Source organism: Rattus norvegicus, chromosome 6 (genome assembly GCF_036323735.1).
Source record: "Rattus norvegicus strain BN/NHsdMcwi chromosome 6, GRCr8, whole genome shotgun sequence".
Lineage (NCBI taxonomy): Eukaryota > Metazoa > Chordata > Mammalia > Rodentia > Muridae > Rattus > Rattus norvegicus.
Window position 1 is genome coordinate 94,404,594 of NC_086024.1, and position 27,984 is coordinate 94,432,577.

General features: G+C 45.0%; 1 protein-coding gene across 1 annotated transcript; it reads left to right on the top strand.

Moving 5' to 3' along the window:
• Window positions 1-27,802, top strand: Abhd12b (abhydrolase domain containing 12B). Its single transcript, NM_001395730.1, has 13 exons — window positions 1-141; window positions 6,129-6,256; window positions 7,296-7,398; window positions 9,442-9,561; window positions 12,011-12,041; window positions 13,944-13,989; window positions 14,108-14,237; window positions 14,643-14,680; window positions 17,589-17,668; window positions 25,550-25,632; window positions 26,814-26,892; window positions 27,411-27,529; window positions 27,624-27,802. Exons 1-13 carry the CDS (start codon window positions 41-43, stop codon window positions 27,649-27,651), a joined length of 1,086 nt encoding a protein of 361 aa, NP_001382659.1. The 5' UTR covers window positions 1-40; the 3' UTR covers window positions 27,652-27,802.
• The last annotated feature ends 182 nt before the right edge of the window (window positions 27,803-27,984 follow it).

The window sequence follows — 27,984 nt, forward strand, 5'->3', positions numbered from 1 at the left end:
AAGCCTGTGGCAGCTCCCTCAGTAGTGACAGCACCTCAGGATGAAAGGGAACACTAGAGACTGTGATGCAGCCTCCGAGCCTGGGGACCCTGCCTGTTCCTGTGTGGCCTCCTGGTGGGCTATGGTCCTGAGGAACCTGCGGTGAGTGTGCCTGATTGGTCAGTCACCTTCATAGCTCCCTTGTCCTGTTCTAGGCACAGGTAAGGCAGTTGCTGGGGCCATCCTGTCCAGAACCTGACCACCGTTCTCCTAGCTCTGGTAGGCACTGAAGCTTTAGGGCTGGCTTTGGGTTAGGGGAACTTCATGGCTTCCACATTCTTACAAACTCCTGAGTTCTGGAAGCTAGCTTTATCCTTGAGTTCAAATCCTACCTAGGCCAGCGAGACAGGCAGGCTTGACTTTTCAGAAATGTAAAATTGCTTTGGAAATGAGACTCCAGAAAGATGGTTTCTTTTATCTGCTCAAATTACTACTCTGCCAGATGAATTTAAATATTACTAACACTAGAGACAGCCATAACATATGATGTGCTGTAATCAGAGGTGCAATCTTTTCAGGTCAAAGGCCTGTGTAGGTGGGGAAAGATCCTTGGCTTCTCAGGAATGGGTTCCCGGGTGTGTATTTAAATGACTGGCTGAACTTCTGGGCATATTGAAATCACTATGTATGTATGGGGTTACTTGTGTAATTTCTTAACATTCCTTATGTATGAAAATGTCTGTTTATCATGGTGTTTTGTTTGTTTTTAAACACTGTCTCTCAAGAGCCCATGGTCTAATCAGTCATCCTCAGTCTTGTTAGCATTGGAGCTAGTCCTGGGTTTGAAGCAGTGGCCACAGGAGGTATGCGTATGTGGTTTGTTTTGTGGATACTGGTAATCTTGTTACGTGTCTTGTTTCTGTTTCATTTTATTTTGTGTTAGTTACAAAGTACTCTAGGGTCACAGCCTCACACAGGAGATGTCACTGATGGCCAATGGGGATCTTTACTGTCCTATCAGCACCCCCTTTCCCAGTGCAGAGGTCGGAGAGTGGGTGGCATCACATTGCTCCAGTTACCAACTCTTTACCCTTTGATATGAGAGTCCCTCCAACCCAAGTTCTCTATAACACCAGTGGCTGACGGTTCAGCCCTCACTAGGCAGGAAAGAGCATCTTTTAGGTAGACAATTAAAGATATGGTTCACAGTTCTGGACAGTCAGCCATTTTGCTGAAAACAGAGTTGTCGGTAGGGCCCTCTGCTGCGTGGCTCACTGATTAGTAAAAAGCAAGTCTCCTGAGACTCAAGAAATGCTTTCTAAAAGAATGGCCTATGGTGCAGCTCTTCATCTGAGCAGAGGACTGTCGATCTAAAGTGAGTCCGACTGAGGCCCAGACCCAGTTCCAGCTTCCAGACTTTTGTTCCTTCTTTGAGCCAAGGGAGTTTGGATTCACCAGTTTCCCAGGGTGCTGACCATGTTCAGCCCTGTATATACCCTGCACCTTAGCTTATGTGATGAGAGGTGGAAGGAGAACACTCGATCAGCTTCTGTCCGCAGTGACAGAGTTTTAGTATTTTCCCTAGTTTGTTTTCTTTTGCTGTGATAAAACACCACGACCAACAGCAAGTCGGGAGGGTAAGGGTTTATTTCATCTTGCAGCTTATAGTGTATCATAAAGAGAAGTTAGGGCACAAACTCAAGGCAGGAACCTGGAGGCAGGAGCTGAAACAGAGGCCATGGAGGAATGCTGCTTACTGACTTGTTCATCCTGCTTTTAAAATTACATAGGCCCACTTGCCCAAGGATTGTGCACCCTTAGCGGTCTGGGCTATGCCACATCAATCGTTATTGATCAAGAAAATGCACCACATACCTGTTTATAGACAATCTAGTGGTGGTACTTTCTTAATTGAAGTTCCTCTTTCTAGATAACTCTAGCCAGTGTCAAGTTGATAAAAAAAAAAAACTAATCTAGGCATGTTCCTGGTTAGTATACTTATTTTAAAAGTTCATCCGATACTGTTACTACCTAAGGTGGATGGAACGATGAGAGTAAATCCTAAGACAGGAAAATGGAAAATATTCCCAGGAAAGAAGCCAAGAGGAGAAATGTTGCTAACCAGGCACATCAGTGGACAGCTAGAAGTGACTTCACCACAATCAGGCGTCTGTACAGCCAACTCTTGAGGGACCTAGCGATGAGACACGTCATCTCTAGCGGCCCAACAGGTGCTCCTGTGTCTGTCCCTTTGCACACGGTCCCTGTCGCATGTGCCCTTGCACATGTGCCACGGGCCCAATAAAACTTTGGTCTCCCTAGCCCCTTCTCCCTTCTCTCCTCCCTCCCCCAGAGGCTGCCTCTATTTCCCTTCCCAATAAACCCTGGACGTGAGACCTGCTACATGGTGTGATTTGTTTGGGACTCAGCGTGTAGTTCTAACAAAGCCTAAAAGATATTTTCCTCTTAGCACAGCCAGTGAATTGTCATCACATTTTTCTATCAATGGGAGTAAAGAAAATGGGCAAAAATCCTGTGCTTGCAGAACTCATGTTGATTAATTTTTAATTAGAGTTAAAAACATAAATAAGTTAAAGGGTGAAGCCGGCATGTCCCCACTGCCTCCTCCATTGCTGCTTCCTCCCTTGTAAAGAAAATGCATCTGTCAGTCTTCACCATATGGGTCAGCAGATACCGACTGGGCTTCGCCCCGTGCTAGACAGAGAGGGATATCAAAAAAGCTGTATTATGCCATGTGGTTCTCAAGACCTGGCACACAGTGGGGAAGATGGGCAACCAAGAGTCAGTGTGAGTCTCTGTTCAATAGTGGGAAGGGAAGACAGGAAAAAAGGAAGAGCCACGGAGGGAGGGTGGCTTTTCAGCAAGAAATACCTGAGTGCACGCAGGATACAAAGTGATGAATCCTGCTGGAGAGGGTATAACCTGGTACTTCTTGATCAGCGCGTGTTGGCTGTGCCAGTCGGCACATGGGACAACAAATCTTAATATTTGGGAGAGTTGTCTGGCTGGATATTGTCTGATCTGGGTCCCCGAAAGCTGGCTTATGAACTCTCAGGACAGGAATGGGTCAATCCACATAAGCTCCAGAGAGTTTTCACCAGGAAGAATCACCCAGTAAGGTCCTCTGGCCCCTGCAAGGCACCCTGTGTTTGCAGTTGTGGCTGATCAAAAGGCAGGTGAAAGAACACCCAGGTTCCAAGGTGGCTGTTTGATGTGGCCAGCCTATAGCCACAACTGGCTGGAAACTGTCTCCCCTGCTCAAATCAGGTCTGTTAGCCACTGGTGACTTTTGATCCTCTGCTGATCTATGGGAAGTCAAATTGACAACCCCCTCATTAAAAGAAGCCCCTTTGCATTATTGATGTTGGGGGAACAGGTCATTCTCTTCTTTTCCTGCAGAGGCTCTCACTGAAGTGCCTTGAGCTATTTGAGAAAAAGGTCCTGTATAAATTATTCCTTTAAAAAGAAAGAGAGAAAGAGACATATTTCCTTCCAATGCCTCTGCTCCCCAAGCAGACAGACCTTCAAAAGGTAACTTAGCAGGAGACTACCCTGCCTACCTTCAAAAGATAACTTAAGGGGTGCCCGGAAGGCAAGGCAGGGATGCGGGATGCAGGGACGCTGGGATGCATAGACAGTTAGCAGGAGGCCGCCCACTAGAAGGATGCCTACCCTCATGGACTCCTGCTCCCTCTGCCCCAGTTGCCTTGATCTATGGCTCAAAGCAGAGCCTCGGGGCTGGGATTTTCATCTCTAAAAAATGCCCTGCCCTTCCTGCTGCCTTCCTGGTGGTTTCTTTAGAGTGTTACGAAACAGTCCTCTTCATGTCTTTCTTGCTGATTCTGTGGATCGGCAGTTGCCTGTGTGTGACAAATTTATTTGAAGAGGTACTGGCTCCTCGGAGCTTGCAGTTTTTCTGGTACCGGTAAATGCACCCAAAAATCCATGATTCATTATCTTTCTTGTAGCATCTTTTGGATCTAGATAAGGGCTTTGGTCTTTAATTCATCAACACTTGAGGGAGAATTGTTTAGCAGTTTGGCTATTTCCACAGCAGAAGGCTCCTGTAAATGCAGGGGCAGAAAAAGAGGGAAGAAACTAAGGAAGAAGGGACAATGAGACAGGGTGAGGGGGCAGAGGAGGAAAAGGTGTATGAATACCACTCCCTAGGAGCAGAATTGCCCATGTCATTGTTCTTGGGGTCTTCTTTGCATGCACGGGAAGCACATAGACCTAATGGATCTGTGGCATCTTGTTGGAGATCAGGGAGTCAAGCAGACTTGGGGACCATGGTTCATTGTGACTTTGGGAAGGACAGAGTCCTGACTTTTAACACTCCTCATATGCAAAGCAAGGTGATAGCAGTTACCACCTTACCCTCTGGGGTAGCAGAGGGATCTGGGCAACCAACAAACAACATTACATTAAGCAATTAGTGCCAACCAGTTACCATAGGGAAAAGGGTTTGTATAACAAGTGATGGGGATATATTTCTCAAAAATAGGACACCATCTTGCCTTCATGAAAAATGTGGCTCCAGACAGAGGTGGCCTTAGTGGACAGTCATCACTGGGCTGCCATGGCTTTTGGCTTCAGGTGTTTGTGCTGCAGAGAACAGTAGAAGAAAGGCAGAGGCCCAAGAGCACATAGTGTACATACATACATTCTGGCAACACACACACACACACAGACACACACACAGATACACAGACACACACACAGATACACAGACACAGACACACACACAGATACACACATAGACACACACAGATATACACACACAGATACACACACACAGATACACACACACACAGACACACACACAGATACACAGACACACACACAGATACACAGACACAGACACAGACACAGATACACACACAGACACACACAGATATACATACACAGATACACACACACACAGATACACACACACACAGACACACACACAGATACACAGACACAGACACACACACAGATACACACACAGACACACACAGATACACACACAGATACACACGCACACAGAGACACACACAGTACACACACACAGATACACACACACAGACACACACACAGATACACACACACAGACACACACACAGATATACACACAGATACACACACAGATATACACACATACACAGACACACACACAGATATACACACACAGATACACACACAGACACGCACACAGACACACACACAGATACACACACAGACACACACACAGACACACACACAGATACACACGCACACAGAGACACACACAGTACACACACACAGATACACACACACAGACACACACACACAGATACACACACAGACACACACACAGATATACACACACAGATACACACAGATATACACACATACACAGACACACACACAGATATACACACACAGATACACACACAGACACGCGCACACACAGACACACACACACACACACACACACACACACACACACACACACAGAGTAAATGCATGTGCCCCTATCTCGTCCGCTGACTCTAGCTCTGTTGAAGTCTCTGTGCCTGCTTCTCATGGGTCCTTCTTCTCTCAAAGGTGGGTTCTTCCACAGGCTGCTTTCTGAGACCCAGCCAGATTGTGATTCTAGTGGCTGCTCACTCAGAGCTAATGGGGCTACGAGCACTGACTAAGCTGCTCGACTTTGGTGTCCTATCCTGGCCTCCTATGCACTGTTCACTCAGATGCATTGGCATAGCTTCCCTCCCTGTTCCAGCCATCCTTGGCTTTTGCAGGGACCAGCAGGGGCTCTGTTTAATGGCCTTCCTTGGCTGGCTGCCCCTCAGTGCCACTTTACACAGTTACATGAGGGCAGCTGTGTGAAGGGTTTTGCTGACATGCCAGTGCTAGCCTCTGGAATTGGATTTGAATTGCTGTCGTCGTTGTTGTCGAGGTCATCGTTGTTTGGGACACGTTTCTCTGTGGAGCTCTGGCGGTCCTGGAACTTGCTCTGTACACCAAGCCTGCCTCTGCCTCCTGAGTGCTAGGACTAAAGGGAGTCACCACCACCACCAGGCTGGATTTGAATCATAAGAGAGAAACAAACCAAGACAAAACTTGAGCTGACCTTGAAAAGTTTGCTCCTCAATATTTTGCAGACTTTTTCCATGTGCCTGCTCAGCACTCGGGAGAAAAATAGCGGCGGAATACAGAAGCTTCACAAGTAAATCGCTAAAGGAGCACATTGTCCCTCCTCTGATGAATATGATGATATATCTTAATTTTTGTAAGTATGAACTGTGCATAAGTATTCCTACATAAATTCTCCCCAGGTGAGAACTCACTGCTTTTACAGTCACGGCACAAGAAAAACATTTGTTACAAAACTGGCTAGATTCACATGGTCAGAAACTGCTGTATTGTATTCACACTGCTAAAAAATATGTGTGTGTGTGTGTGTGTGTGTGTGCGTGCGTGCGCGTATGCGCGTGTGCGTGCGTGCATATGTGTTTAATGTGGGTATGGTAGAGCCTAACTCTTGTTCTTATGCTTGTGTGACAAGCAAACATTTTATCCTCTGTATCATCATTCCAGCCCTCTGGTTGTTCTTCTTAACCTGTATCCATTATAGAAGCAAGAGAAGGGAGATACACACACAGAAAAACAAAGACAGACAGACAGGCACACACGCGCACACACACGGGAGGGGGGTGGGAGGAGAGAGAGAGAGAGAGAGAGAGAGAGAAAGAGAGAGAGAGAGAGAGAACATAAGGAGATTGATGTGTATCCCTGTAGAGTTCTGGAGTGCTAGCTCTCAGTGTCGTGCCCTTCCTTGTATATTAGTACTAGCTATATTTTGCTTTATAGCTAATGATAATGACATTTCCTGTGGGTTTATTTTTGCCCCCTTTTACTTACCTTTATGGAAAAATGATTTCTTCTGCTTTTAGCTCCAGAAAGGGTGCAGATTGCATGGACTCTACTGTTGTTTAGCCTGCAGCTTAGAACTAATTGCTTACAACAGTGGTTCTCAACTGGTGGGCAACTCCTTTAGGAATAGACCAACCCTTTCACAGAGGTCGTTTAAAACCATTGGAAAACACAAATATTTACACTATGATTCATAACTGTAGCAAATCACAGTTATGAAGTAGCAGTGAAATAGTTTTGTGGTTGGAGGTCACCACAATGTGAGGACTGAATTAGAGGCTCACCGTACTAGGAAAGTTGAGAACCACTGGCTTACAAAGGTGCAACTTTTTAACAACTGTGCTGAACCGACATGGAGCCTGATGCTGTGGTTGACTATGATTTCTGCCTTACAGTTAAATTTCCCCTTCTCGTGGATTTAAAGAGACCTGAAACAAAGATTGCTCACACTGTGAACTTCTTCCTCAGGTCTGAGCCTGGGGTGCTGCTTGGCATCTGGTGAGTGAGCTGACAGTTCCCTAACTCTTAGGCTTTCCTGACATGTGAATGCTCTGTCCACTGAAACCTCTCCCCAAGCCCGAGACCCTTCCGCTTACCTGCATTGACTGTAGAAAGAAGAGAAGAGAGAGATGCTAAAGATAGAGACAGACAGACAGACTGACAGACAGACAGACCGACAGAGTGTTCTGGTCTCACATGTTTATGCCTTACTCCATCCACACATGCTGTCATCCCTCTAGTCCAGACACCGACTCCCTGACAAATGCCACAGCCAGGACTTGTCTGCTCCTTCCCTTTGCCATCTACCTTACCTCAGCTTTTGTGTCTCACTTTGACTGCTAGATTCAGGAAACCTTCCTTTCCCTTGCTCTTCATCTTCCTCTTGAGGTAAATATGCTGTGCCCACCCGTGTCCAATGACTCTTTTCCTTGTAATGGGATAAAGGTATTGTGATTTTTTTCTTTACTTTTATACACAGCAAATATCCGGTCAAGGTCAAAGGAGGTCATGGGTGCCTTCTATTTTTTATTTTTGCTGTGGTGATCTTGGGGTCTTCTCTTTGGGTCTCCTGCTAGCTATTGGCTGTCATTATTAACTCTCTGTTTTATAGTTCATCAGTTAGTCTGGAGTTCCAACTGGAGAATGTTCTGGAACAATGCATATAAGTTTTTCCCTGTCCCCAGGGACAGTCTAGCTGATAGTTAGGTTGACCTCCTGGGCCTGACGAGGCAGCTATGATCGGCTCACCCAGAGGACAGTGGCACCTGGATTTCCGGAGGTCCTGGGGATTGAGAGGATTGAAGACTCATCACCCATTAGCCAGCTCTGCGTGACCTATGAAATGATACAGTGCAGCACTTCATTTTCAGGGTTCTCTTGTCAGTTGAATGAGATAGAAGAACTCAAGACCGGTGTTTACAATCTCAAGGCCACATGCGTTTTTTCAGTCAGACTGCATGGATTTCCTTGAGTAGTGACTTTGGAGCTGGGTAGCTTAGAAGTTAAAGTGAAGACACCTGTCTGTAGAGAAGGGTGTAATCTAGGAGGGATCTCGGGGTCTGCTACAGGCTTCTCTTCAACCACCTGACTTGTGCTCTGAAGTAACCATCACTTAGTGATGGGAGAGAGCTGTCCTGCTTTGCTTTAATGTTGTGATAAACACCACAGCCAAAGCGACTTGATGAAGAAAGGGGTTATTTCATCTTTCAAAGTGCAGTTCATGGTTGAGGGAAGAGGGCAGGAAGCTTGGAGTGGGACCTAGAGTCAGAAACTGCAGCGGAAGTAAGATGGCTGCTTACTGGCTTGCTCCTAGGATCACATTCAGCTGCCTTTCTTACTTCCTTCTGGACCTAGCTGCCTAGGGATGGCACTACCCACAGTGGGCAATTGAGAAAACACTCCATAGAAATAACCACAGGCCAGTCTGATGGAGGCTATTTCTCAGCTAAGGTTTCCTCTTCCCAGGTGTGTCAAGTTGACAACCAAGACTAGTCATCACCCCACACCGTGTTGGGCCATCTTTAATTGTATGTTTAAAGTTGTTATGTACTCATATGCTGAAACCTGAGCATCAAAGCATAAGCAGCTATTGAAGTGCATGAGTGTCTTAATAATATATTGGTTACTGAGAGGGAAAAAAAGGATTAGCTTGGATTCATGTTCAAATTCTGGATAAATAAGTATCTATTCTCGTTTACTGGTTTCAACCTTTGCTGTTGCCATTTCAGTAACTTGTGTCTAAGAACTGCCATCTTGGACACTTCTTAAAAGAGACCAAAGTTAGAACAATTAAAACATTTGTAAACAGTTAACACCCTCTGTGGGGTGGTGGGGTCACAGTAGCAATTTTCCTCAGATATTTTGTGCTCTTAGATTATATTATTAGCTTATGCATGTGTTGCTTAGAGAAGACTTTAAAAATATCTTTAAAGCATGTATATATGCAGCTGTCGTTTCTGATACATCATCTCTCTCATAAGTACACGGGAAGAAGTCCGTTTCTGCCTCTGCAGCATGGTGAAGCCTCTCCTTGCTCTTCAGGCACACAGTCCCCAGCTGCCGGGGAGAAGAGGCCAAGGGGAAGTGTCGATGCTGGTACAAAGCCGCCCTCCGTGACGGGAACCCGATTATTGTTTATCTCCATGGCAGTGCAGAACACAGGTCGGCACGTTTGTTTGGTGTATCTGTCTGTCTGTCTATTTACCTTTGAAAGATTAAGAGTGTTTCTAAGCCATGGGATAGTGAAGGCAGTTTTCAACCTCAGACATGCCTTTGCCTAGTTCTAGTCCTTTGTTGAAATGTGAGGGTGTTCTGACAAAGACATTCTCTTTAAACAAGCAGTCTGCATGTAGAACGGCAGGGGTCTGTTTCTGAATGGGAGGAAATAACAATTCTTCTAAAACGTCCATATCAATTTCAGTGAAGTCACTGGTTTCTTTACTCATCAAAATTACTCAAGATGATGGATTGAATCAAAATGGCGTCAGTTGTTTTTAAACCAAGAAGGACTAGAGCTAGCAGGCTGGAACATGGTGGGAGGGGGGAATGTTCTTCATTGTGTCCAACAGGAAGAACTGTGTGCAGGAGACTGGCCGGAACCATGGCCTTGCACAAAGGCCACGGGGACCTCAGATCCTAATGTGTGTCAAGTGATTTGCCTGGCCACTCTCCCCTCAGCCTCAGACTGGTGCGCTGTTGGTCTTGTTGCTAGGAATAATTGTTTCTAAATGGCTCCCTGCAATCCTCCTCGAGTCTCCTGTAAAATATTCCCCTGCATTGCTGTGCATAGCTTTCTATGTGACGTGTGTTCCCGTTGTAATGCTTGCAAGTTCCAGTCTCCAAATACTCCACAAATTGACAGACCCATGGATGGCTGGAAAAGGCCTAGGCATGTGTTAAGGGCAAAGGAAGAGCAATTTCCACATCAGGAAAATGACAGTGGAGAGCCCGTTAGCGTTAATTTCATTCATCAGAAGCCTGACACCTGAGAACTCTGAGAAGTCACCTAGAACTCTGAGCACAGAAACTGGGGACTCTGATAACTTCCGCTCTAACATAAGCCTCAGTCTGTGGTTCCTGTCTGGCATTGTCACAGAGCTGGCCTCCCAGAAGCCTGTTGTCCTTTGATGTGTTGTCAAAGTCTCCCCTGGCCCAGATGATTATCTGTTGGGAGCTACAGGACAGCTAGGCCCAGAGCAGAGCTAGCACAGACCAAGGTCTGTCGCTCAAGTCTGTGGGCGTGGGGGTGGGGCGTCTCAGGGCTCAGGAACCTGCCCACTGGCTACCTCGCCTGTGCTTCTTTGTCATTTTCTGTCAGGTGATGGCTTTCTCAAGTCTTGCCCTCTCTCCAGGAGCGTGCCTACTCTGTCTGTTTTAGACTCAGATTTCCTGAGATTTTTCAGTGAAACTGGACAGTGGTCTGCCTCGTTTAACGTGTTCTGATTTATGAAGTCAGACAGTGTTACAGTAGGTTTATTTAAGGATCAGTAGGCCTCACTGCCGTTGCTTTTGCCTTTGAGTGAACCTGAAATTGTACTCAGTTGATCCAGATTCATGGACCACACCATCCTCGGCCTCTGGCCTGAAGGCTCAGCTTGCAGTCAGTAGAGTACTGAGTACTGAGTACTGAGTACCATTCCTCAAACAGGAAGTCCTGGGAGATTTGTTAATGTACCCAAATCAGGGTATTTAGGCACTGGAGTATCCAGTTGTATATGAAATTTGAAGTGTGGCTCCATTTTGTTTCTAGGAAATGGGTTTATTGCTTTAACCAGATGCTCTGGGAATTCCACGCTCACTGCTCACAACTCTGGCTCTAAAGGCCTTTTTTTTTTTCCTTAAAGGGATTTCCTGCCTTTTGGTTAATTCTTTGTTTTGTCAAGATGAGAGTATATGCTGTCATTTGGGGGGCATTTTGTATTCCCAAAGGCATCTTTGTCGATTTCTTCTTGTACTTTGCGGCTGAATTAGTGAGGTTCAGACAAACTGGAGCTGAGAGCAGATGACCCGATCTGACCCCCTGGTTCTGAAAATGCCCTTTCCAAACTTCCCTTTAGCTGATAGAACACCTAGGGGTTAAGTTCTGTCGCACAGAACCCAGAGGAGATGGGTTACAGCACATTATCAAAAGCCCATGTTGGGAAGCCCTGGAGAGACCAGTGCACCCAAAGAAAGGCAGGGGAAGGGGATGGGGGTATCGTTCAATCATCTGCTTTGACACAGGCGAGCTGGCCTTGCCATGAAGAAACATTTCTTTCTCCTGTTCTTTATTTCTCTTAACTACAAGAACCAAAAACAAAACAAAACAAAGCAAAAATCAAAAACAAAACCCCAAACCCGACCCAAAAAATAGACTGGAGTTGTTAGGTGTGGCCCCACACTCCTTTAATGCCAGCACTTGGGAGGTGGAGCAGATCTGTGTGAGCTCTGTGAGGCCATCCACAGAGTGAAACTCTGTCTCAAACCACAACGCAACAAAACAAAACAAACAAATCTAAAACCGAAAGGTGGAGGGGACTGAGTAGGATTGAAGCCTGAGTGACTTTTATTGAGATTGTCTTAGTAGTTCCTAATTCTTGTGGTTTTTCCCCTCTGCCTCTCTCCTCTACAGGGCAGCTCCTCCGAGAATTAAGCTGGCACAGGTATGCCTGAGAGGCCACAGGGAGCGTGTGTGTGTGTGTGTGTGTGTGTGTGTGTGTGTGTGTGTGTGTGTGTGCGTGCGTGTGCGTGTGCGTGAGTGTGTGCATGTGCGTGACCATGTGCGTGTGTGAAAACCCTTTCATGAATTTGATCTCATTTCTACAAATCTTTTGAGCCTGTCTGGACAGGTGATTAAAAAACCCCAACAACAAAGGTCTTTATTATCATATCGTTTCTTCCTTCCTTTAATCCCTCTCTCCTTCCCTCCGTTTGAGTTCATTCTCCACTGGTCTTTTCTCTCTCTCATAAAATACTTTGATACTATAGTTGTACCTATATATAATTTTATATTGCATGTTTTAATATTGTTTTATAAACATTTTCTGTTATGTAACCCTGGCTGGCCCAGAAATTATTATATAGACTAGGCTGGTCTTGGACTCACAGAGATCAGCTTGCCTCTGCCTCCCGAGTGCTGTGATTAGGTTCCTACCTCCCACTCAGCCCCATGTTCCAGTGTTTAACGTAGGGTCACAGTCACCGATTTAAAGGCCACACGAATGTACCTTTTCCTGTTCATTCATAAGTAACTGCTAACCGGCCCACTGATACTATAATAAGTCTCACTTCTCCCTCCAATTTACTTAAATACTATAGCTAAGGAACACTTAAGACATCTATTTTGTTTTGGGGCCTTGTTTATTTTCTTAGGAATAAATATTGAGGGACAGGGTAAGGGCTGTTACTGTTATTACTCAGTCTGGGGTGCCACAAGTCACACGTGGACATGCCTACTCCTCGTCCCTGGTACTTAGCTTCTATGTGTTGGCTAGCGTTTTGAAGACTACATAGCCCAGCTTAAACAGAAAGTTCCAGTTAGTTCCTTACTCACAGTTTGCTCTGAATGTTAAAGATCTCTGTGAGGCGGAGCCACACACACACATCCCCGAAGCAGGAGGCCACAGTGCATAGATGCAGACAGGCCCAGGCAGGCTTGGGCAGAATCTGTGCAACATCTAGCCAGGCTAGTGAGTAGGGATGTTCTCTTCGATCTCTTTACCTACAAAATATCTTTAAAGATATCTCATATTTGTATATTATTGCATTTCAGCTCATTTGAAATTGAGCTTTTCATATTTTTTCTTTACCTACTTGGGACTGGGAAATGAGTTCATAGAATCAAGTGGTGATCTCTTTAGTTTTTAGTTAAAAGTATATCTTTTATCTGGCCATATTCAAGACAAGTCCGTCTCCATGATGAGATTTGCTTCTCCCTACACTCTGTGTAGTGTTTTATTATCAGAGAGATTCATTCATTCGTTCATTCACTCATTCATTCATAGTGTGTGTGGTCATTCATTCATTCATTCAGAATGTATGTGGTCATTCATTCATTCATTCATTCAGAATGTGTGTGGTCTCAGGGATAGAGCCCAGGGCCTTGAGCTTGCAGGGCCTAGTGCTTCCTTCCCTGCTGAGCTACACCTCCAGCTCTAGAGATTGCTCAAATGAAACTGTGACATGGAATCAAGTGCATAAGTGCAATACCCATGCAACCTCCAGCGGCCCTGAGTAGTATTTACATGTTTGAATGTTTAACACACAGGCTAAGGCTGTATAGCTGGTTAGTGGCAGAGCCCGGATGTGAGTGACCTAGGCTGCTTTCTGTCTTTTGCAGACCTTCATCTGTAAATTTAAAAAATACATTTAAAAAAGATTTAAAAAATCTTTGTGATTCTGGGGTTCAAACCAAGTAGCTTGAACATGTTAGGTATGTGCCTTACCAGGGTGCGATAGCCCTTCGTCTTTATTCCCATTACAACGAGGAATAGAGATGTGTGGAGAGGAGTCTTCTGTGTTTGTCTCTTCTCATTTGAAATGATAACAGCTCGTCTGGTACGCAGGTGCTGAGTGATGGTGGCTTTCACGTCTTGTCTGTGGACTACAGAGGTATGTGCTGAGAACAGTGTATGAAGAAGTGACAGGGGTGGGTGGGGAGAGGAGAAGGCTTTTGATGACTCCTTAGTTTGGAGTGCATGATCCTGTGTTTGTCTCTTCTTGCTGCCAGGGTTTGGGGATTCTACAGGAACACCCACGGAGGAGGGACTAACCACAGATGCTGTTTGTGTCTATGAATGGGCCAAGACAAGAAGTGGTGGGACTCCTGTGTGTCTGTGGGGCCACTCCTTGGGGACAGGGTAAGTGCGAACTGAGACCGTGTTCTGGTGGGTCCTTAGAGGGGTTTATATCTTTAAAGGCACAGCAAACAGTGGAAGGGAAGCCAAACTGGGAAACTTCGGTTCTTTGGTCTCTCTAGAAACAGTGAGAGCCTGCCCTGTCGGTATGGCTGCTTGAAAGACACTCTCCCCAATTCCTTAAAGTTCCTCTGTAATCATAACACTGTCTATTCTGGAATAATTGGTGAGAGCATTAAAGAATAAGACCCTTACATCAGGGCTAATTCTGGGCAAAATTTTGTGTCTATGTGGATTTTCTGGGCAGACAGTCCAGAGCTTTTTCATCAGTCGCTGGCTCTGGGGTGTTGAGGCCACAGTGTCAGCTTGACTGCCATGTTTCACACCCATGCTGTCATTGTTTTACAGAGTCGCAACAAATGCTGCGAGAGCATTAGAGGCAAAAGGTAATGGGAGATTCCTAAATGGAAGATTTTGGGTTTGAGGTAGAAAAATATAAAGTCAGGAGGTTCTGTGTAATTTGCGTGTATGTGTGCACACTGACCATAGACCCCAGGGTGCCCCGATTTTGGAAGATTTTTTAGCAGTGTAAGTGCAGCTATTCCAGGCTGTGAAATGGAGAACAGATACCAAGAGCTAAAGTTACCTCCCTGGGTGTAGTAGTACACACCTATGAGCCCCTGGCTCAGGAGACGGAGGCAGGGAGATCTCGAGTTTGAAGCAGCCATAGCTACATAACAAGCCTTAGTCTCCAAGAGTCCTCTTTCTAAAATGATGGGTTTTTAATGATAAGACAGGAAACTAACGTATCCTGAAACGATAGTCACAGCCACACTGCCTCTGCAGCCCATTTTCCCTGATATTCTTGTTGGTGTTTGTCAAAGAGTTATGAGTGTATCAGGTATCAGGGTCCAAAAGTGTGGCTTACTTTCTTGCTTTCTCACTGGTTTTATGAATTTAGAATCCCCATGAATAGATGTGAGTAGAGGTAGACCATTTACTTAGAGATTAAAAAAATAAGGTTTGCTCCATGTATAGATGTGGTGGATTAAAAAGAATGTATCCCAATGCTGCTCTGAAATGTCTAAGAAGCTCATGACCAATTACACATGGTTTTGTTTTGTCTGGCAGTTGCTTACAGATCCTTACTGCTAAATATGTGTACTTTCATTGAGAGACATGTATCCTCTACCTACCTACCTACCTACCTACCTACCTACCTACCTACCTACCTACCTACCTACCTACCTACCTACCCTACCTACTTATCTATCTATCTATCTATCTATCTATCTATCTATCTATCTATCTATCTATCTATCTATCTACCTACCTACCTACCTATCTATCTACCTATCCACCTATTGTCTATCTATAAATCAATCTATATCTGTCTACCTGCCTGCCTGTCTGTCAATCTCTTTTGTCTAAGAACAACAATCCTGTGTACTTACCCTGATACTCAGAGTTCTCATGCTTGCTCTAACGCTCGCTCCCCCCCCCCACCTTTAGCGACCCCTGACTTCTGGCAGCTGTGCAGACTGCCTAAGCAGTTGTTTTTCTCTCAATCTCCAGAAAAAATACCCTTGGACTTCAGTTTTTTCTTTCTTTCTTTTTTTTTTTTTTTCCGGAGCTGGGGACCGAACCCAGGGCCTTGCACTTGCTAGGCAAGCGCTCTACCACTGAGCTAAACCCCCTTTGTTTTGTTTTTTGAGACAGGGTTTCTCTGTGTAGCTCTGGCTATCTTTGAACTCACTCTGTAGACCAGGCTGGCCTCAAACTCACAGAAATCCACCCTGTTCTGTCTCCTGAGTACTGGAACTAAAATCATGTGCCATTAACACTTGACACCTTGTTTTGTTTATTTGAAATTGGGCATTGAACTCCTGGCCTCAGGCGTAGTAGAAAAGTGTAACACTTCTGAGATACAACCTAGGTCTTTATAGACCTAGTGATAACAGTTACTTATGGAAAGTGATGGATTGAGAACTTGGGATGATGCTCTCTTCTTTCAGGAATACTCTACATTTCCCCTTCAAGGCATTTTGGGTGGGGATAAAGTCACCACGAACCAATCAGAGATTAAGTTGATTTGAAGCAGCCCTCAGAATGCCTTCATCAGCATTGCTTTATAGCTAATGCACTGTTTTTCCTAGAATGAAGTCCTTTGAGGTCACAGCCAAAACCCCTAGAAATGCTCTGGGGGTCTCTCCACCTCCTTGTCATACCTTGAATAGTTAGTAATTGTGTGTGCATGCATGTGCATAGATGTGTCTGCATATGTATGTGTGTGTATGCACAAGTGCATGTACATAGGTGTATGGGTATGTATGCACGTGTATGTGTGTGCATGTATGTGTGTGAATGTGCCAGCACATACATGTGTCTGTGTGTGCAAGCACACCTGAGTCTGCATGTGTGTATGTGTGTTCATGTGTCTGCATGTGTGTAAATATGCATGTAGAGTTCAAATATTGATGTCAGATATCCTTCTCCATTGCTTTCCACCTTATTTTTGAGCAGGGTCTCTCACTGAGCCTTCAGCTCACCTTTCACCTAGACTAACTGTCAAGTGAGCTGGACGTGCCCTCCATCTCTCTGCCTCCTCAGTGCCGGGAGTGAAATGTGTGCCACCTGCCACACACTGTTCCTTGCGTGGTTGCTGGGGATCTGACCTCAGGTCTTCATGCTTGTGTGGGAACCACTGTTCCAGCCAAGCCATCTCCACAGCTCCCTGAACAGTAGTGGTCTTTGTCCTGGGTCTGTGAGAGTACCAGTAACTCTCAGTTTAGTTTTGAATCCTGCTAATTAAGACAGAAGCAGTCAGAGCGACGGCTCTCAACGTTCCTAGTGGTGTGGTCCTTACTACAGTTCCTCATGTTGTGGTGGCCCCCAACCATGAAATTACTTTGTTGCTGTAATTTGTTTCATAACTGTAATTTTGCTAGTGTTGTGAATTGTAATGTAAATGTCTGTGTTTTCCAACGGTCTAAAGGGTCATGACCCACAGGTTGAGACCCGCTGATTTAGAGTTTCATCTGTTTGAGGGAAAGGCAGCTTAAATTCTTTGGGCTTTTCTCACTTGGTACTGGTTCTAAAAATTCTCACATAGTAGTAGGCCTCAGGTACCCTTACACACACACACACACACACACACACACACACACACACACACACACATTCTTAATCCCTACCCCAGGTACCCCATAGGGTTCAAGAGCTTGCACATTAAAACACTTCACAAACAGTTTTGATGTAGGCAGTTAATGTACAAGACCTTGAGGACCCCTCTTACCTAGGGAAGGTGGTGTTTTGGTGTTTGAAGAAGAGAGCTAACTTGTGTTTGTTTTCTAGGATATCCAGTTGATGCCATTGTCTTAGAAGCTCCATTTACCAACATGTGGGTGGCGAGTATCAATTATCCTTTGCTAAAGGTGAGTCTCCCGTTCCCCTCACTTGGTGTCCAGGCTGTTTCCATCCCCAGGCGTTTATGAACAGGGGTCCTTTCTTTAATGAGCTTCATATGTTCCCAAGTTGTTCTAGGCTTGGTCAGTTTACTACGGAAGGCACAAGTGTTAGCCCCAACAAGTGAACCATATATTTTATTTTGTAAGTAATTATGTATATATTTTATATACATGTGTTGCTGAAGTGAACACACATTTTACAATTTTAAAACTCATTGGATATAGCTTTACCATGGTGATGACTCACTTTGAATTGAAAATGAAATTTTATACATGTTTCAGCTTTATGAATACCAGCTCTTACATTATTTTATCATGAGGAAGATTCTAGGGAAAATGCTTTTACATAGTACTCCAGGTATAGACAACAGTCTTCTCAAGAAACTGAAACAAAGATGAGTCTGAAATATTTATTGTGCCATTCTCCTGTTCTCACTATTATTGTCATCATTTTTATTACTTTTTTTGAGATAGGTTTCCTTTCATAGCCCAGACTACGCTTGAACTCACTGTATAGCAAGCGTTGGCTTTCAACCAATGACAGTCCTCTTGTCACGAGCTCCCAGATTTCTGGGATTCCAGCATGAGCCACTCCGTCTGGCTCATGACCCTAATTTTACACTTTTACTCAAGGCCTGATTCAATTGTTTACGTCATAAACCCACAATAAATGTGAGCAAATGAAGGCTTAGCAGGAGAGTTGAGGAAAGGCAAAAGTTTAAGATGAGATACAGGCAGAAGTTTTAAATTATTTGATGAAATAAAGCATCACGGGGATACTCTGATCTGCTTATTTCTGAAATGTTTTATACCGTAAGCCATCACAGGATTTTCTAAAGTTTGCTTACGTGCTTCCATGGGAAGGTAGCCACATCTGTGTGTTTCTTTGCAAAGATGTTGCCTATGCGTGTGTCTCTAAAGAGTAATTAGTTCTACTTGAGCTTCTTCATATACAAGTATAGTTACAAAGGTTACATTCTACTTACTTTTCTCACCTAACCTACTTATGAGACTTTAGTCTGGATGTGAAAAACCATAGTTTGGTCATTTCTGTTGTTATATGGTATTCAGCTATAACGTACACACACCATCCTGTTACTCAAAGATATTCAAGTCACTCTCAGGTTGAGGCAGTTCATAGCACTGTTATTGTGTTCTCTCTCTCTCTCTCTCTCTCTCTCTCTCTCTCTCTCTCTCGTGTGTGTGTGTATGTGTGTGTGTGTGTGTGTGTGTGTGTGTCTGTTTGCCTCTGTGTCTCTGTGTGTCTGTGTGTCTGTGTGTGTCTGTGTATTGGGGCTTGAACTTTCAGCCTCACACATGGTAGGTGACTGCTCGCCCAGCTTGGTGGTGTACATTCTTATGCTTGTATTCTATTTTTCCCGTGTGATTGTTTGGCTTGTATATATGTCTACATTATATGCATGCAGTGCCTCGAAGAGGTCAGAAGAAGGCATCGGATCACCTGGAATTAGGTTACAAATGGTTGTGAGAGGCCATGTGACTGCCAGGACTCAGAAACTGGAGGAGCAGTCAGTACTCTTAACGGCCGAGTCTCCTTTCCAGCGTTGTACTTATTTATGCCTTGCTAATGTGCAGACCTGCACTGAGTGAGCCTGCGGACTGAATAGTTTCCTGTGAGATTCTGCCGTAGCATGGACAGTGCTCTGTGTCTTTCACCACATGTGGGAGAATCATACTTTGTATCATAGGCATACCCTTGTGCTCGCATTTCCCTGGTGAGTGAAAAGATTAGGCTTCGTTATATGTTATCGGCCATTTGGATATTGCCTGCTTATCTATCTATCATTTAGGTTTCTTTAGTCTAAGCTTTCCAACACACTCTCTGAGAAGCTAGCCCCAGGCAGGGACTTTGTGTGTGGCTGACTATGGGAGCACACCGTGGAAAGCCCCACAAGTGAATGGGATTATGGGGTAGAAAAGGGGAAAGAGCAGGCAGTGAGTCCTCAGGAGGAGTCCAGCTCCAGCGAGTCCCATGGAGGTGAGGCTTTAGGGTGTACTGTTCCTGCCATTCCCGTGGTAGAGGATGGAGGGATGGAGGGATGGACTGATGGATGGACAGATGGAAGGATGGAAGGATGGATGGAGGAAGGACAGAGACCATGCCTCCTGTCTTCCAAGATACAAGGGAGCAGCTGTGAGTCGCAGGCAGCCTGCAGGAGCAGCAGGAGACAGTTGCTGTCTAATCATCTGACTGAATGAATGCCTTCTGTTTCCTTAATTTCTGTCTTTACCTTCAGCTTCCATTGCTGGCCTCTTTCCAGCCTTTTGGGTCAGAACAAGTATATCACTATTCTCTAGGTTATTTTTCTGTTTTTTTTTTTAAGATTTATTTATTGTATATAACTACACTGTTGCTCTCTTCAGACACACCAGAAGAGGGCATCAGATCCCATTACAGATGGTTGTGAGCCACCATGTGGTTGCTGGGATTTGAACTCAGGACCTCTGGAAGAGCAGCCGGTGCTCTTAACCACTGAGCCATCTCTGTCTGTTTTTTGATATTTAATTTTTTTTCCTTTTTTTTCGGAGCTGGGGACCGAACCCAGGGCCTTCTGCTTGCTAGGCAAGCGCTCTACCACTGAGCTAAATCCCCAACCCCGATATTTAATTTTTTATTTGAAAAACTTCTTGACATGGTAGTACTAATACTAATATATATTGTATTTTATACTCACAGGGCTTCTCTGTGTGGCCTTGGCTGTCCTAGAACTTGTTCTGTCAATCTGGCTGATCTTGAACTCACAGAGATCTGCCTGCCTCTTCCTCCTGAGTACTGGGGTTAAAGGTGTGCACCACTCTGCCCAGCATCATGTAAGAATTTATTCAGGGGATTTATTTTCCAATGCATGCGTTAGGATAGATTCTACCTAAGCCACACTTCTGAGTGCCACAAGTTTTAAAGTGTGTTTTGTCAGCTAGTCCAAGGGTTGGCTAGATGGCCCACTGAGTAAGGACACTGCCAAGCCTGATGCATTATTTTTTATTGCTGAGTAAAATACCAGGACAAGGCAACTTACTTTAAAAGGAGTTTACTTGGGCTTACAGCTTCAGGAAGTTAGAGTTTATGGTTTATCGTGGCAGGTGGATGAGCTGTTGAGAGCTCACAGCTCCATCTCCAAGCAGGAGGCAGAGAGCATGGTGGGAATGGTATGAGTCTTCTGGAAGCTCAAAGCCTGTCCCCAATAAGACCACACCTTCTACCTAATCCTTTTCAAACAATTCCACCATGGCACGGTGTGTGTGTGTGTGTGTGTGTGTGTGTGTGTGTGTGTGTGTGTGTGTGTGATGACTATTTAAACATATAAGACTATGGGGACCATTATCATTCAACTCACCATATCTGATAAACTCTGTTTGATCCCTGGAACCCACAGGGCGGATGGAGAGAACCCATTTTCACAAGTCCTCTGACCTTCATTCACATTTGCACTGTGGCAGGAAAGCATATATATGCAATAAATAAGTAAATATTTTAAGTACTTACTTCTCATCTAGTTAAAGTATTTTAATATCATTGTGATTTCTTCTTGACCATATAGGAGAAGTAAAAGTATTTTTCATAACCCTATATATTTTGGGAAATTATTATTTGATGTGTTGTTGATTCCTCCCTTGACTCTACCATGATCTACACATAGACTCTTGTCTTAGCTAGGGTTTCTATTGCTGTGATAAAACACAATGACCGAAAGCATCCTGGGGAGGAGAGGGTTTACTCTATCTTATGGCTTATAGTCCCTACTGAGGGAAGTCAGGGTAGGCACTCAAGGCAAGAACCTGGATGGAGGAGCTGAAACAGGGACCATGGAGGAATACTGTATCAGAGCCCAGAACGCCTGGGCTAAAGTGATTCTCCTGCCCCAGCCTCCAAGTAGCTAGGACTTGGGTGTGGACTACTGCACCCACCCAGGTTCTCTCGAGTTTTTAAGAGTTTAACTCAATTTTAGATGGCATAAAACTTACAGATGGCCGTTGACAGCAAGGATAAACTCACGCTTGGCTCTCACCGCCCCTGCTGGCATGGCGGCTCACCAGTCCTGTGGCGTTTGGGATGCCTGCTGTCCCGTGGCTCGCTGACTGGGTGTTGCAGCTGACTGCTGCTGTCTGGCAGCTCCATCCAGGATCGTACTTCATGTTGCTGGTCCAGGGAAACGTCACCATTTAAGGTCGTTACAGTTTCTGCTCAACAGGTTCTCCTTTTGCACCTTGGTACTGTTCTGCATTGCAAACCAGGAGCTGCTGGTATAACAGGCTCTGGCTGCTGACCGCCCAGGCTTAATTTTCTAAATTTCTAAGATCTTGGGCCTTTTCTTTTTCTAAATGCTCCAGTGACCTCATGTATAAACTGTGATAAGAAAAGTTTATACAAATTTGCTGTGACAAATTAACGGACATACTGACATATGAAGGCAGCTACGGTTGTACCCGCGCAAAGAGCACTCCGTGGGCCAGGGCTGCCCTGTCTGCCTGTGGTGCCAGAGCCTGATCAACCCTGCTGAGGAAGATCCAATAAACGGTGTGGCACAGGGGAGGTAGAGCGCGCAGGTCTTCCACCTCGTGCTCTGGTTGGAGAGAGAGGGTGTGATGGAAGCCATGAGTGACTACAGGGATCCTCTCAGTCTTGTGGAAGGATCCAAATGGATCTGAGCTCAATCTAGTCTCTGCCACTAGTCCTGTATGGCGGCCCCCACAACCCTGCTGTTGTTTACACTGGTCTGTCCTCTGAGGTTCCCATTAAGAAAAAGTAATGTGGTTGACAATGGCAAATGCACAAGACTGTTACAAACAAAACAAAACAAAAAACCAAGTAAGATACAGCGTTGGACATACCCAGCTTCCAGTGGGACAGCAACAATACCTGTTCCTTCCCCCCTTGTTCTGTGTAAGAGTGGGCTACAAAGAGTATTACAGAAGAAAGGGGAGGCAGGAAGACCAATTAAAAGCCTGCCTCTGTAGTCTGGGCTGTGGGTAACCATATGACCTTTTAGTCTCAAAAGGCATCTCCCCTGGTAGGGACTGAGGAATGATGGGAGAAGATTGACTTGGGTCTGCTTTCTTCTTACTCCTTCAGAATTTGAGATGAATTGCTACAGGGTTTCTCTTATTGAATTTTTCTCCCATGAGTCCCGATTCCAGGAGGGGAGGGGGCTATTAGGAGACAAAGAAAAGAAAACAAACCCAGTAACCCTGCCCTTAGTATAGAAACAGCAGGGGAAGGCAGGGAGGAGAGGCAGTGTTCTATGGCCAGCCCACACCCGAATGCAGATCCCCAGAGAGCTGAAAATGTGTGGCCCAGGCAGATCCTGAGCACCTGAGGACTGTCACAGCTGTGGGCCTGTCCCTAAGTGACCAACGGAGACTACTTCCTGGTACTGGAATCACTGTCTATGCCAGTTGTCGAACTAAACTCCCAATGGAGTTGTGAATTCCTTTCTAGACGATCAGATGTAACATTTAGGAAGGAATTACTATTCTTGAGCAGCACATTGCAGGTGGCAGGCCCAATTTTCATGATTTTCTTCTTTTTAGAAATTGGGAAGCTGGACGGGAGTTCACTGGGTTAAACACCTGCTGCTAGGCTGACTGACTAGAATGTGGTCCCCGGAGCCCACGTGGTCAAAGGTCACAACTGTTCACACTCACTCCAGATAAACGTAAAATTTGGTTTTGTTAGAAGTGTGGCACTGTGTACCTGTAATATAAGCTATTCAGAAAGTTGAGGCAGGAAGATCGTGAGTTCCAAACCAGCCTGGCATCATTGTGAGATTCCATCTAAAAAATGTTGTGAAGCTTGCTGGCCTTGGCCTGCCTATTCGGTGTCTATTTCTGTCCCTTTGCCATGTCCCACTCACAGCCCTGTGTCCCTCTGCCCTCCCCTCAGAGCTAAAGTACGAGATCTGTGTGAGCCTCTGCTGGTCTTTCTTTTGTAAACGTCTATTCTAAGAATGACGCACACAAGAATATTTGCAGAAAAAGATGAATTCTAAATTTAGCAAATATGTATTGAACATCTAGTATATTCCAGGAAGTCTTCTAGATTTTGAGGGTAACTGCGGAAAAGAGAAATGTCTTTGCACCCCTACTCAACTAGTGAAGCAGTTATGTCCTTGCAGGAGAAACAGAAAGACCCATCTCAACAGAGTACTAGTCACAGGAAATGTTGAAGACAAGACTTCAACTAGGCTGCAAAACTTATAAGCCATAAGCACATCTATAAAACTACCCTGAAAACATACATACAAGTAATGTTGTACAGACTGAACAGGTTATTCTTAGGAACATATGAGTATTATATATACATTACATATATTGCACACACACATATGCTACATGCATGAAATAAGAATTAGTGAATAAAAGAGGCTGTGAATTTGAAGGAGAATGAGAGGCTTAAAGGTGGGTTTGGAGGGAGGAGAGGGAAAGAAGCAGAGTTTTAATTAAATAATTATCTCAAAAATGTTTAAAAGAAACATGGAGAAGGAAAGTGTGACCTCAGCTGAGATATGTTGATGCAAAAACAGCTATCTGTGTCTTTGAGGAGGTGCCATTTTGAGGCAGTTTGTACTAGTCTAGAAGCAGAAGGCGCAAAGTCAGACACAGCCAGCAAGGGGCTTAGTGAGGAAAGGCGGGAAGAGGCAGCTACCCAACTCTGCAGGGCCTCAAAGGTCAAAGTGCTGTGTTCAGCTCAGTCCAGACCCCTGAAGCACGTTAAGCTAACCAGTGTGGATACGGGTGCAAGCTGGGAGCTGCATCAGTCCAAAAGTGAAGTGGTGTGGGCTGGCCGCAGTGGAGACAGAGGGCAATTTTGGATTTGGGATTCAGTTTGCCAGTGTGGGAAGGTGGGAGGTGGCACTATGCTGTGCAGGACTCCTGTCCTCTACCCCATGTTCTCAGTTAAAACAGAAGGTTTTAGGGGTTCTGAGCTAAGTTACATGACGACATCATCCCTATATTGGAAGGCGGGTTCAGCTCCGACTCTACGTTCTGCAGATTGACCCTTCAGGGGAAAATCTGTGTGTGGAGACTGACAGCTGTCACCGGGTGGTGGTGACACACGCCTTTCATCCCAACACTTGGGAGGCAGGGCCAGGCAGATCTCTGAGGCCAGCTTGGTATACAGAATGAGTTCCAGGACATCCAAGACTACCAGAGAAACTGTGTCTTGAACAACCAAACTAAACCAAACCAAACCAAATCAAACCAACCAACCGAACAAACACAATTAATTGTATTTAGTGTCCTGTGGCCATTGTCAAATCTGGAAATGCTTTTAAAGGTTTATACCATCAAACCATTTTCTACCATCTAGTGTTCAAATCTTCTAAACCCAATTATCCACCTATCAAATATCCTCATCAGAATTGGCGGATCTGAATGCTGCACCCCAAATAAACTAGTTAATTCTGCTTGCATAAGAAGCAAATTTTAGATTTCGTGTGTTACTGCTCCCTTGTGAGTGGAGGAAGAGTGTCACGTGCATCTGAAATGAAGAAATACAGGAATATACAGCTAAATGTTAACACTGGTTATCTTTGATGCTAGAACCGAAGTGTGGCCGTTTCTCTGCTCATTTTTGTTTCCCCCTCCCAAATTCTTCGTTTACAGGAACTACTTTTGAGGATCCATAAGTGTTTTCTGAAGTCTAGTGTAGAGAGTAGCTGTTCTGTTGCTATCTAGGGCTCACGTAGTGAGAGGCTGTAGCAGATTGTATGTATGTACGCCTGCTGGGGAAAGCTGCTGAGCTCCAGGAACCATGTATTTCTAGACAGCTGTGGGGCAAGCATTAACATCTTTGGTTTTCATTTTTTTTTCCTTTTCTTTAAATAGATTTACCAGAAGCTTCCAAGATGTTTAAGAACGCTTATGGATGCTTTTAAAGAAGACAAAATAGTCTTCCCTAATGATGAAAAGTAAGCTAACCAAGACGTCTGCTTTGGCTCTCAAGGAACTGCCACGGTGTACCAGATGAGAACCTAGGGCATTGGCATTGCATCTCTCTGGATTTCATGCTGGTCCTGGGAGATGACGGATAGATTTGGAATAGGGTTTTTACACATTTCAGCATCTCCTGTTTCCCTATGTCTGGGTCAATGCTTTCACCAACGTCACTACTTTCTCTGATGTCACAAATATGCATCTTTATAGACCCCGTGAAAAGCTGCTAGGGTCAAGTCTAACCATCTATGGGGGAATCTCTCACTATTAGAAATAATTTAAGAACGTGTCTAAATAAGCAGCTGTTACTATATCCTTTTTCCTGTTTCAGCACTGAAGGAGAGCCAGTGTTCTAAGCAGTGACCTCTAGTGATGAATTCAGAAGGACAGGGAAGTGTCTGAGTAGGGCCTGAGACCAGAAGTCTTTCTACATGTCAGTGACCTTTTGTATTGACAAACTGGGCTAACTAGGTGGCTAATCACACCTGGGATTCAAGTCCACAGGTGGCCAATCACACCTGGAAGGCTCATCCACAGGTGACCACTCACACCTGGGATGCACATCCACTCTCTACTTTTATGGGGAGAAGTAAATAAATTGCAATAAGAGAGGCTCAGCTTCTCCGGTAGTTTTGTGCTTTTTGAGTTATTTTATTTCATAGAGTTTTAAAGATTTGTTTATTTTAATTTCATGTGTGTAGGTACTTTGTGTATGTGTGTATGTCTGATGCCCAAAGAGGTGTCATATTCCCCTGGGACTGGAGTTACAAATGATTGTGAGCTGTCACTAGGGTCAACCAGAACATCCAGTGCTTTTCCTCACTGGGCCATCTCCCTATCTTGTAGACTTTTAATTAAAATACTTCAGGCATTACACTGTAGAGTAGGAAGATGAGGTCTACTAGCAGAACACAAATCAATAATTTCAATGTTTAGGTGGTGAATTAATTCAATTGTGTGAGCAAATGAAAGAGCGGGGCATGGACGAGGATAAAACGGTTAGAAGGTGAAGTTTTACACACATAAGGCTGTGTGACTTTTTGGAAGGAAAATTTTATTTTTGTGCTTTGGGCAAGCTTCATGTGTCACAAGGACTGTGACTTAAGGGCTTAGGTTGAATTCCTAAGCTGGGTGTTTCTCTCATGTCTGCTCCTAGTGTGAAGTTTCTGTCCTCCCCGCTTCTCATCTTGCATGGAGAAGACGACAGGACGGTGCCTCTGGAGTATGGAAAGCAGGTAACCCGAGAACTCTACCATTTCTTCATCTAGTTGACCTTTGGTTGGAGCCTAGAGGTCTCTGACATTACAGGGGATTCTCTACATCCCTAAAGGACCATGTTCCCTGATGTAAACAATGATGTAAATCAGTGTTCTTAGCTGCTTAGTGTAAAGGAGTTTGGGGTAAGGGGTAGACCTTGGTCCCTCACCTGGGGTCTGTGGCTAAGTGAGACCCCCATGTCACTTTTAACAATGTTTTCTCTTAAACATGCCTGTGCTGGAGCTGGGCCATAGCAATTCTTTGAGCCTGTGCAGTGAAGTTTGCTCAGAGGGGTGTGAGCATTCATTAGTGGTCTCTATTAGTCATAGGCCTTCTGGTCCGTAGCTATAGAAACAGGCACCCGAGGATCTGGAGGGTCCCTCAGTCTCTGACCTGATGAGAAGCTCCCTAAGTCCCTTTCCTTTTAGGAAAACCAGACTAGGGGTCTATGGCTGTTTACTACCACCTTTGACTCTTGTCTTTGCTACTCCCGCAGCTCTATGAAATCGCACGCAGTGCCTACAGGAACAAAGACCGGGTCAAAATGGTCGTCTTTCCTCCTGGCTACCATCACAACCTTCTCTGTGAAAGTCCCATGCTGATAAGAAGTGTGAGGTGAGAACCCTTGCTAACTGTGACCCCTGAGCTGTAACGGTGACCAGGCATTAGTCAGCCCAAGTGTGAGCTGACCTAAGTCCTTTTTCTGCAGAGACTTTCTGAGCCAGCAGTGGGCATGAAGGAACGGACCAGCAGAAATCTCCAGTGAGAATGTGGCACAAACCTCACCTGAGCCGGGTGGTTTCTTTATGCAGAACTGCACCGGGCTGCTTGGATGACCTGAAGCCACTGAGACTTTCACAGGTCACAGGCCATTTGAATAAACAAAGCCCTGTGAGATGTTCTATAGTTCATCATCATGTGCTCTGAGAATCGTGCCAAATCTTCAACATGCAGAGTCAGAATTTAATGCAATCTGACCTTATCTACAAATGGCCAGCTATGGAACCTGCCAGGGATATTTGTGAGTAAGGTGGATGCCGGTATAGGAAGTGGTGTCTGCCCCCAAGCTC